The sequence below is a fragment of the Pseudopipra pipra genome, chromosome 10 (genome assembly GCF_036250125.1).
Source record: "Pseudopipra pipra isolate bDixPip1 chromosome 10, bDixPip1.hap1, whole genome shotgun sequence".
In the NCBI taxonomy this organism is placed as follows: Eukaryota; Metazoa; Chordata; class Aves; order Passeriformes; family Pipridae; genus Pseudopipra; species Pseudopipra pipra.
The window spans coordinates 11,737,638-11,749,206 of NC_087558.1; the positions used below are offsets into that span (position 1 = coordinate 11,737,638).

Here is an 11,569-nt window from a genome sequence, read left to right on the forward strand (position 1 = left end):
GTAGAACAAAATCACTGCTACACAGCAGGATGCATTACACTCCAGAGAATTCCTATGTCTAGGATCAGAGCAAGCTGTTAAATACCCACAGACACTGTATTCCTTTTCCTGGCTTGCTGATGGGTTGTCACACTGGGTCAGAAAGGCATGGCTACAGCAAGCAGGTGACAGATGGAGCCTACTGTGCTGGCCTTTCATTGGACTGGGATTTCCTGCAAGCTGAAATCATCTGAGCTCAACTCTGCCTTTGGGCACTCGGTACAGCTCTTGGAATACACTTCCCTTTCAGCTGGAGCACCAAACTCTTAAAGAAAGAGAGACCCTTCTCTTGTCCATAGGGTATATTTTTTTCCTGGGTTTGGTGCTGATGTGAGGGTATGTAAAAGTGTGCTCCCACGTACCTTTTCACTTGCACAAAGGCAACAGAAAATGGGAAATATGTTCTAAGTCACTACCAAGGCAATAACAAATAATTAATGGTAACAGGAAACTGTATTTTGCATGTCATTAAACTTCACTGATATAATGAAGCTGGTTTTATTCCATAGATGCTGGCTTTGGCCTGTAATAGGATGAATAGATCTCTTGTTAATGAAGTACATGCAAGGTACTGCTGTGGTAAGCATGTTCTTCTTGCCAGAGCCCAAGGCAACGAGTGTAGGATGGTAATTACAGCTTTGGGAGAGGTAACATTTTGAAGACTGTGTAGTATGCAAGCTACAGTTAAGTCACATGGCTCAAAAGAGCTGGAGAGAAAGTTCAATGCTAGTCAAAATCATTCCACGTATTCACAGTGGCTATCAGATCCTGCTCTCATTTATACTGTTGAAAACCTCAAACTTAACATCAGGATTTATTCTGAAATTACACCTTCGGGAATGAAGTCCTTTGTTTTTGCAAATAAATGTGGATACTGTGACTTAAGATTTATATATGTAGGAATCACTGATGGACTGTGATCTCTTCCTTTTGCTAGTCCCTGCACTGACCAGCCAGATGAGCCAAAAATCTCTGCTGAAAACATCTCTTTGGGGTGAGTAGGCAGAAACCAGTGGTTCTGGTCTAGTCCTATGAGGACAACATCCCACACATCTGTGAGGAAGACCTAGCTCTCATTCCTGATCCTGATCAAAAGGAAGGGTCTGTCTCTCAGGCACATTAAAACTCTAGGTGTTTAATGGGAGCCTTATTTCCATTGTAAACTTCACATGAACCATTAAGGTAACAAGAGCCTACATCAAGGGAAATGTCCTGCCCCTTGGGCTTCTGCAGGGGCTGAGAAAGCAAACACCACACGCTTCTGTGCAACAGAAAATCTTTATTGGAACGATATCCAACGGATCCAGATTTCTGTGCTTGCCCTCCCCTGTGCACAGTGACAGGACATGGTGAGGAGCAGCTCTGGCTCAGCAAGCTGAGGCAGGCAGCCTGAGCCCTGAGCCCTTCACATCACACCCATCCTGCCTTCCTGTCCCAACAGCAGCCATTAGGTCATCACAGACCTGTTTGTAGGAGGCAACAGAAAACCCAGACACCACTGTGAGCAACATCTGCAGGTGTGGGCAGAGGCTCGAGGCCAGGGAAGCTGAGTTAGTGTTTGGTGCCTCAGGGGACCTGGTGAGAAGGGGGAGAGTGTACAGTGGCAATAGCCTGAATGGCACACACAGGACAGCACAGAAAGTTGGGAAGCATCTTCCAAGTAGAAGACCATGGTAGGGTAGACCTGGAAGGAAGGAGCAGCAGAGAGTGGCAGCGGGCTACCAGCTCCTGTCACAGTCCCTGTTAGACTTGGCTGTGGTGTGGTCATGGAGGATGGCATCCAAATTAGCAGCACGATGAGAGAACAGAACAAATTCTTAACACATTAATACCCAGCAAGGCAGTTTGGGGAAGGGCTCATCTTCATCCTCCAGTCCTGATGAGCCTTCAGATGCAGTATTTCCAAAAGCAGGCTGGAAAGGGATGCAAGAGAAGAATGTTAGCATCCAAGGGACTTTTTCCAGCTTCCCACTCTGGAAGAGGGTTTGAAAAGACACATGTCTTGAGAGAATTGAGGTGTGAAGGCAGCAGTGTGCTTTCTGGGCACACCTCAATTATCAGCTTTGACTTCATATAACAGTTTTAGAAGGTGTTTTCTTTAGCTGCTCATGGTGTAAACAGGGGATATAAATGTTGTTTCCATACTGCTCGATTTAAAAGGGTTCCTTTTGCTCTACTTCAGCAGTGTCAGGAACACGCTTTTTATTTCTTGTCTACTGGCCAGCAGTTTTTCTGCCTCAGAGGTGGGGGGGGGGGGGGGGGGGTTTCACCTGTGGCTGACTGGAGGAGCAGGATACTGATTTGGAGAGACTGCATCTGATCCTTACTTATTTTTTTTTAAAACCCAGTCATTACCACTCTGCTACTAACCATCTCTAAACAACACTGATCTCTGTGGGATCTTCTAAGAAGACTAGATTAAGGAAGGATGCATATTTTGGTGTTGGAAAAAATAACTGTTTCACCAGAATGAATTCATGAATCCCATGTGGGTCTCCTAATATAAAGTATGAGAAGAGATTTCTACCTGGTTTTTGAAAGCAAGATCTTGGAAGGAAGCTTCTCCTGAATCAGCAGTGCTCATGCTGAGACACGAGCTCCTCCCAGACTGGAAGGAGTTTAGATGAAGACAAAGATTCTCTGTTTTAATTTCTGTCAGAATCTGATTTAAACCTGGTGAGGGGAAGTACTTTTATCTATCTTTAAAACTTCCAGGACTGGTGAGGGCATGAATTACATTAGTGAAATTAATGACAGCCTCCAGGGTTGCTTGTAAATTGCATATTGCCTAAGGATCACCTAAGCACTTAAGCAAGCCTTGCACAAAGGAATTTTCTCTTGGCTGTCTGGCAGGTTGTCAGCTTCCACATGCACAAAGCATGTGGGCTAAGGGCAGAACTAGCTCTTTTGTTTTTAGGCCAGATCTGTCATCAGTGACTTCTGGTTCACAGCTGCTGCTGCTGCTTTGTGGAGGAATCCACAGAAAGCCACTATGAACAGCATTGTCCCTGTGCTTGTCAGGGGCAGTCTAGCAGGAGCACTGGTACAACAGGCTGCTGAGCCACTGGTTATGGACCGGACAGAGCTTGGAGACCAACTGGGAGACCTACCAGATCTTAGTTCCCTGCATTCTTGGTTGATTTCCACATCTTTTTAGCTGGTTTTCAGCAGCAGAAACAAGTGCTCCTTTTTTCTCTGTCGGGAGGCATTGACCTTGGCAGAGGGGAACGCGTGCAGTCCACATGTCTCATTATGCCTTCAGCACCAGCTTTGTGCCCAGAGCAAAGCAACGGGTGCACTGTGGGGACGTGTTCACACAGAACTAACCCCCTCCAGGGCAGGCACTCTTTGCTCACATAACCCCATGTTCCTCTTTGAAAAGTGGGATGTGACACTGACTGCCTCCATGAGGGCCTGGTGTGCAGACCCAGTTGTATCTGCCTCGATAGCAGACAGGGTTGGGTACACAGTCCTTCTCACCAGCTGCTAAACCAGCCAGCCATTAACAAGAGAGGGCCAGGACTGCTGGATAAGCTGCCAACCAGATGTTTTTCAGCATATTTGGGGCATGTTTACTGTCACTGCCTTTGCTGCAGAAAGGAAGGCCTAGAGATGAGAGTGGACAGAATGGCTGCAAGGCTCTAATGCAAAACCTACCGCGTTTTTTGGGCTGGGATGCTGAGAGACTTTCCAAGGCATAGGCCACCTCTGACCCTTCCTCAGTTGAGAGCTGATCTTTCAACTTCTCCAGCTGTTTAAACAGAAACACAGCAGTAAACAAAGGCCCCATTTTGAGGAGCTCCACAGAGTGCTGGCAAGTTCAGGGCAAAGGAGGTACATATAGACTGGCTGTAACCCCTGTGGAGAAGAGGCTGTGTAGGATATTGGATTAAGAGTCAAGACAGGGCTGAGGCAGGTCTCCAGGCATCCAGCCACTGCAGCAGAGAGCATCGCTCTTCCATTGCTCTGGGTTGTCCCTCCGTTCTCTCCCTCACAGTTCTTGCTGACTTTCCCTGGTTATAATGTGGGTAGTCTACCATATTTGTTCTTCATCCATATTTTCTAGCAGACTGTGAACTTCTACAGCCACCATCCTGACTTCTGCTCTGGCAGAGTTGCCCCCAGAAAGTCAGAGTTTAACATCCCTCAGCACTGAAGTGAGGGGCTAGCATAGAATCTGGCAGCCTCCCCTCTGGTATGATGCACTGTGATTTTTCAGTCTGAAGCGAAAAGTGCCATGTGGAACCTATCACAGCCTCCAGGATCCATGCAAACAGCTGATCTGAGAAGGGGAGAAAAAGCACTTCCACTGCTCATGGGGTTTGGGGAGTGGCAGCTGTGTCAAGGTTGCTGCAGACCTTTCCCTATTCCTGGGCACTGTGTGTAGATAGGGGATGCTCTGTGTGTGTGTGCACTTTGATCAGCTCAGCAGGGTTTTGACCTTGGGTAGGGCCACCTTTACTAGCAAAGAGTCCAGAAAAAAATTCTGTTTTAGGTGGGCAGTGGCTATCGCTCCAACTTCAACTCATTATCTACTGCAGCCAGCTGATACAATGCCTAGGAAGGAAGCATGACTTCCTCTTCCCACTTGCTTTTCTTCCATGGAGATTTCCCTTGGTGCTTAATTTTTTCCTGGCTTGGCCTTCACTGGCCTTTCACTGGTGACAAAGGCAGGAGCTGCCTCAGCTCTTATTGCACTCATCCATAGCCTTGCTCTCTTTCCACCTTTTTCAGCTTGTGCAGCTGTTTAGCCCAGGTTCTGCTTTTATAGCCCAGGTTCTCCTTTTCTCTTTGTGCAATACATGCTTACATCATATCATCAGGATGAAGGGCAGCAGGATGCAAAGACGGAAGAATATGGCATAAAGACAGCTTAAACAATCATTTAACTATTCATACATGTATGCATCTCTGTGTCTATGCATTTGCTTTTCTCACCTGTTCAAGCTCTTCAAATTTCTTTGCCAACTCCCAGTCTGCAAGAAGGGAGAGAGTCATGTCAGTATCTGCATTGCTTACTGAAGCTCAAATTAAAAACCATTTCCTCATTTGTCCTCTCCAGGGGTTAACAAGAAAAGACCTAGTTATCATTTAATTCCTACTAGCGATCTCCAAATGAATGACAGCAGAAACTGACAGAAAAGTAGGTCTTCTCTGCTGAGTCCTATTGGACTTTATCCTAATTCTCCATTATGAGGGAGGCTTCTTTGCTGTTCACCAAGCCATAGGGGAATTGGCCCAATGAGGTCACTTACTGTGTGACACCAACTCAGGTGAACCTCTTTGCTGCTTTTTAATTTTATCCTGCTAACAGCAAATCTCTAATTCAGGCTTTTCTGCCACTGGCCTTTATATGAAATTTCATTGCTTCCTTTAGGACTTGTTTATGCTCACATCACCCACGCAGGCAGAAGTCAGAACACACAAAGTTAGCCTAACAGAACTTACTGCTTTATAAGTCAGCAAAGATCTGGGCTAACAGAGTGGAGCAACAGGAAAAGTCACATAGCAGTGAGTGCACAGATTTCACACCTCTAAATGTTGGGGGAGCACAAGGACCTGGGGGCCAGCATCATAGATCAGACTTAGAGATCTCAAGGCTAATCAGTACTGTACTACTGTCAAAAAACTATGCAGGTGGATGAACAAACTGCCCTGAGACATCCTGTTCAGAAGGAGGAGAGAATTAGGTTCCTGAAAACAGGATTTAAACCCTCCAGCTGAATTTGAAATGGCCTGGACTAACGATAGGGAAAGCTGCAGGAATAGGGGGTTTCAGTCTCACTGCTCTTGAGGACTGAGGTACCTTATTCCAGACTCAAACAGATGTCAAAACCACTTAATTTTTTAATAAGATACATGAGCTCAGTTAAAGCTGAGTGACTGGCTGCAGTAGTCCTCCTGGGAGGGGAACACAAAATGATCAGCCGGTTTTAAGCACTAATTTAGTGCATTTGGGAAAAACACACTAAAATAAGCAGAAGAGCCAGGAAAGAGCTAAAGAATATTTCTGCTAGGCCCCACAAGCAAGCCAAAAAACAGCCCTGAAACTGCCTCTTTTTTCTGTTCCTAATGTGGCACCAGGCATTGGTCTGGATTGTCAAGGGGATTTAGGATATAATTCCCTTTGATTTCAGATTTCAGATAAGACTTCAACTCACAGACACATTGCCAGACTTGTTTTTTTGTTTTGTTTTGTTTTGTTTTTTAATGTTTGAAACTGAGCAGGAGGGTTCCAAGAAAGTATTGACTGCTTTTTCTGTTTTTCCTTCAAAAAGGAAACCATTCTGTTGAAAAATCCAGAATATTTTCTGACAGATATTTAACTGCAAGTAAAAGCAACAGTTCCTAAGCAAATCCATTATATCAGGACTCAGTTTGAGAGATGTGATGGGGATGAGAGTCAGGAGGTGTGGGCTCTGTTCCTGTCACTGTCAGCAATGACCTCGATCCGATTCCTCCTAAGTATGTCTTTACATATCCGTAAGGTAGAGAGACAGATCCTGGCATATCTATAAATCAAAAGTGCCACTTAAGAGGTGCTGTTGTTATTATTATTATTATAGACATTTTTACCTCTTTCAGAGTTTCAAGTGCCAAAATAGGCACTTGAAACTCTGAAAGAGGTAAAATTTTGTCTTGAATTTCTGCAAACTGTAAGTTTGGCCAATGACTGCTATGAATAGAAAATGAACAGTGGTCGAAATTTGGAACAGATTATCTCAGGCAGGGAGAAGGAAGTTAATTTATGGATGAAGCCTTGAGAAACTGCCTGCTGTAAATCCTCTGTCTCTGCTCTGCTCAGAGATTCATTATATTCAATTGTCTGGCATAAAATGCAGCCTTTCCTCCAGGAGTAATAAGTGCAATAATCCATAAACCTATCATAAAAACGTTATTTCTTGAATGCATCCTCTTTGCAAGAAGATGCCTTTGTTAGTATAAGGACTTGATTTATTTGTGTTTATTTATTTGTCCCAGGTTTGTTTAACCACTGCCTTGCTGCATTAACAAGCATCTGGGGAAGAGCACTGAGTGAATTTGATGAATGGATTTTCATAACAAAAATTTTGCTGGGCCCTGCTCTCAGCTGTTTTCATAGGGAAGGGCAGCTTCCTGCTCTGAGACCACCATGTACAGCTCCAACCCTCCCCTGGGTGCAGTGGCCGTGGGAATAGCTGACCCCTGTAATCCATTTGGTGCCCAGTGTCAGGGAAAGCCTGAGTTTCTCTTCAGCAGGTTTGAGTTTAGCCACATGGTGGCTTTAAATTTGGTATCTGTTCACAGAGCAGAAACAGGAAAACATCCCCATGGCCTGTCTTTGGTGTCTACACTGTGTGGGAAAAGCCTGTTGTCTTAACCGCCTCCAGCAGTAACAGGGGCTTAGGCCCAGGCAGGAGCTCCCACTGCCCTTGTCCCAGCCTACACTTGACCCCAAGGGATGTCACCTGCACAATCTCTGCAAAATTTTGGTGCCACCCCACTGCCCCATGTGCTCACAAGATGCTGCTGGTTTCAGCAAGATACGGAGCTGTCTCTCAAAAGCCCATGGGGCTGTGTGGGGTGTGGGTGGAGAGGTGACTCCCAAAGCTGGCCTGTAGCCCAGGCATTGAACACAATGTCTCGAGGATATCAGGTGCACAGGGACTCAGCAGAATCTCTTCTTGTTATTACTTATGTACACACACATGCTCCCTTGCCAGCACAATGTTGAGTGTCTGAGGATCTAGGGTACGTGCTTTTTGGCATTGCAAAAGCAGGTCCAGGAGCCCCATGACGGAGAACATCTGACATTAATCACATGTAGGCACCATACCGGGTGCTTCTGCTTTCTGAGCAGCTGGTATTTCTGAGGAACCTGAGAATCAGGTTCCTTGCATTCATGCACGCACAGATTCAAAAAGTGGAGATCTCCCATCCCCTTCGCTTACCAACATTTTCTGGCCTCCGCCATGCAAATTTCTTATTAAGAAGCAGATTCAGCAGTGTGTCCTCGTGATTTGTGTCTTCTCTCTCTGGAAGCACTCGGTTCTCTGCAGGACATAAAATACATCTTTCTCAATCTCATCAAATTAAGAATCAATTAATCAATTGATTCAATTAATCTCTTAATCACATTAAGAAGGCCAAGAAGTGGAAGGAAAATGTCTCCTGTCAGCGCTCATGAGAGTAGAAGGAGCTCGGGGGAAAAGGAAGGTGTGTGAGCACAGAATAAAATGTCCAGGCAGTGAGGGCCGCGCAGTGAAAGGGTGTGGGATGGGGAGCCCTCCCTGCCAGCCCTGGGCTGCTGGCCAGTTTCTCTGCAGCCTCATCAGCATGGCTGGCTGCAGAGAGCTGGAGACATCACCTTCATTTAGACAGTCCCAACCTCTTCTGGAAGGCGGGGGTAGTGGATGCCTCTGCAAAGCCAGACAAACAACCCACAGGATCCTCTCTTCTCAAAACTGCAGGTGTTACCCCCACTCACACCATGCACCTTCCCAGGGCTGACAGAGGTAGGAACTCAATCCTCAGGAGGCTGATGTGTGGGTACCACAGCTGAAATGCCCTGAAGCCCCACAGCCCATTCTTGCGCTCACTCAGCCTGGGGGCTGCTCTTTGACTGCCAACAGTACTGCAGGATTCTTCCTGAACCAAGTGTAGAGGAGCTTGAAGCAAAACCAAGCAGAATTTTTCTGTTTTCCAGGAAAAACTTCCCCAAGCTGCTGTTCTAAAGCAATTTGGACCTCTCTAGGAGGCCCCTTTAGGGAGCTTTCTCAGTGGTTTTACTTTAGTGGTTGTGGCTATGCCCTCAAATGAATGGTTGTGAAGGTCAAGGGTTTGGCAGAAACCAACAGACACAGGATGGGACTAATCTGTGCCCTTAAGAGACCCTCTCAGCTCTGCTCAACAGATTTCCAGAGTCTTATAAGACTAGAATATTGCACTCATTTTTGATAATGACAGAATAAGAGCCAGACTTTATAGGCAGAGTGGCCATTCCACAAAATCTTTGGTCTGAACACCCCTGCTCCACACCCAGACCCTACAAAGCCTTGGAAGATGCCTACAGAATCCATGGAAAATGCTAAGAAACTATACAGAAAGGCTTATTTTCTCTCCTTCCAGGATCTTTAGGACTTCACCTCAATATCTTCAGGGAGGTAAGAAAGGAGAAAACAGTCTCAAATAGCCATCAGCCCTACAGAGCTCTGAGGGGATGAATGCAATTATTTTTGATAAACATGAGGCAAAACATTACACCAGGTGAGCCTGAAGGATGCTCAAGAGTATATGGGAATCAGCTCTGTTAGCTGAAGTCACATAAATCAGCAGAAGCGGAGGGATGCTGGACAAAGCAATGCTCCAAGTATTTGGCCAGACTCAACCCTGCCTCATGCTGCAGCTGAAGCCTCTGGTCCTGATTGTGATCTCTAGAAATAAACCCAAGGGAGCGAGATAAGCTACATGCTGTGTAAAACTTGCAATTAGCATGGAGTGCTATAAACCTCGTTCCTAAGTCTGAAAGACAGTTATAATTTTAAAATACCTACTTTTACTTGCTCAGGGGATTTGCTACAGGAAAAAAACCCACCCTATAAACACTCTAGTACAAGATAAACACAAGCAATATTTAGATAGCTTGGCCTTGGGAATATTTTGGTTGTCATTACAAAAATAAATAGGTGATATAAGATGAAAAAACATTTGAAAAGCAACATTATTTTCAAGGCTATATTTAGCTGCTCATTCTTTTTTCCACTGCCAAGTCTCTTTAAGAAAGAACATTAATGATTGACATTTCCTTGCAGTATAAGTTCAAGCTAAGACTAATTTAAATTATGGGAGAAGAACATATAAAAAGAAGTTCTGTGAAGAAAAAAAAAAAAGTTCAGCAGCACTCTACTACTGACATTTATGAGCTGTCAAATCTCATATGGTACATACTGGAATTGCTACTCTCTGATATTTTAATGTTTTTCTTTGGAGATTTTCTTATGAGAGAGAAAGAGCTACCCTTACCAGATTTCACCAGATCTGATATTTTCACTCATTAGCAGAATGTGTCATGCAACCAGCTGCAGATTAGAGGAACAGCTTTAGCTCATGCTGATATGAACAAGTCTCTCGGTAGCACCCATGTTAATTGATTGTTTAGTGTAGCCCGAGGTTCATTTTGTTTCCTTTCCCAGATAAGCGAGTGCTGCATTGGCCATGGCAAGCAGCAAAGCAAAAGCATAACTACCTACCTGTGTCACGTAGCCTGTATTCCAGCTTACCTTGTAGTAAAAAAGGTTCTCCATGTGTGGATGGGACACACAGAGTCATGGTCAGGATGGTTAGCACTCCAAGACACAGCTGGACAGACCACATCTTCTCCACGTTCCCACTGCCCAGAAGCATTCTTCCTTCAGGCACAGTGGAGGACTTCAATGAAACCCAGCGCCAGATGAGCTCACTTTTAAGAGGCAGTGGATGTGCCGTGATTGCAAATGGCCTTTGGAGGAGGGGAGAAAAATATCTCTTGAGATATAATTCAACCTGTCAATATGATTCACTCCTTTGGGAGTGGACAGAACAACCCAGTAACATATGTCAGATGGAACCTGTTCAATATATCTCATATCAGACTGATCTAATGAATTCTGATGTTCCCACAGGCGTGCACTGTTCACGCACGTTGATATACATTCCATACATACGTACATTAAAAATATTTTTTCAGGGCTGCTGCTTTAATGGAGTTCAGACATGAGGACTCCCACGTTAGCAAGGAAGATTTGTCTAATGTACAAGTTGCCGTATTTTCCCAGTTTGGACAGAATCAGGCTAATGGGGTTTTGTAATTTATCATCTCACTTCCTAGCTCCTATATTAATTAATGTGAGATATAATGAGTGCTGAAGTGGTGGGAAACAGAGGGGTAGAGCTCTTTTCATTTAACTGATTGGAGGATGTCGAGTGTGTCTTGCTCACTGTGACTTATGGCTTTGTCAACGGGAAAGGCATCACACCCTATTTTGGGATTATTTTGAGTGGGGGAGTGCAGATTTGGCAGTGATATGGAATACGTCAAAGATGGGCAAGTGTCTTCAGTTTTTTCTTGGGGGAAAAAAAAGAAGTGGAAGGTCAGATGGTGGTTCTGGCTACACAGCCTTATTTTATAATTTTAGAACAAAGTATAGAGGCACGTTGTACATATTCCAAGTCTTCTCAGGTCATGACTACATTTTAGTTTGACTTCCGTTTGTTGCTTATCCATCACTATTGATCAGGGACCTGCTACTACTTTTCTATAACCACCTTACCAAGAAAATGTTGTAATAGTAACAGTACTAAATTTTGTTCTTCACTTCTGCTTTTCATGCAGAACTGAATCATCTGTACTTGCCATGGTTTAACCCCAGCCAGCAACTAAGCACAACAGAGCTGCTGGCTCACTCCCCCCGTGGTGGGATGGGGGAGAGGATCAGACCAAGCTCTGACTTGTACATACACTCCTAGTGACTCACTGTGTGTGCTTTTTTGACACCACATCATGCCAGATTAC

At 44.8% G+C, this 11,569-nt stretch overlaps 1 protein-coding gene across 1 annotated transcript; it reads right to left on the bottom strand.

Annotated features, from left to right (window-relative positions):
* Positions 1-1,474: 1,474 nt before the first annotated feature.
* On the bottom strand, positions 1,475-10,496 carry UTS2B (urotensin 2B). The gene is made up of 5 exons (XM_064666228.1): positions 10,299-10,496; positions 7,971-8,072; positions 4,978-5,015; positions 3,697-3,790; positions 1,475-1,952 (listed from the first exon to the last, which is right to left on the bottom strand). The coding sequence occupies exons 1-5, from the start codon at positions 10,420-10,422 to the stop codon at positions 1,927-1,929; spliced, it is 384 nt and encodes a 127-aa protein (XP_064522298.1). The 5' UTR covers positions 10,423-10,496; the 3' UTR covers positions 1,475-1,926.
* Between the last annotated feature and the right edge of the window lie 1,073 nt (positions 10,497-11,569).

Coding starts and splice junctions, on each gene's coding strand:
- UTS2B (XM_064666228.1), bottom strand. CDS start 10,422: ATGCTTCTGGGCAGTGGGAACGTGGAGAAGATGTGGTCTGTCCAGCTG. Junction 3,791..4,977: donor AATTTGAAGAGCTTGAACAG/GTGAGAAAAGCA, acceptor CTGTTTAAACAG/CTGGAGAAGTTGAAAGATCA. Junction 1,953..3,696: donor ATCCCAGCCCAAAAAACGCG/GTAGGTTTTGCA, acceptor ATCCCTTTCCAG/CCTGCTTTTGGAAATACTGC.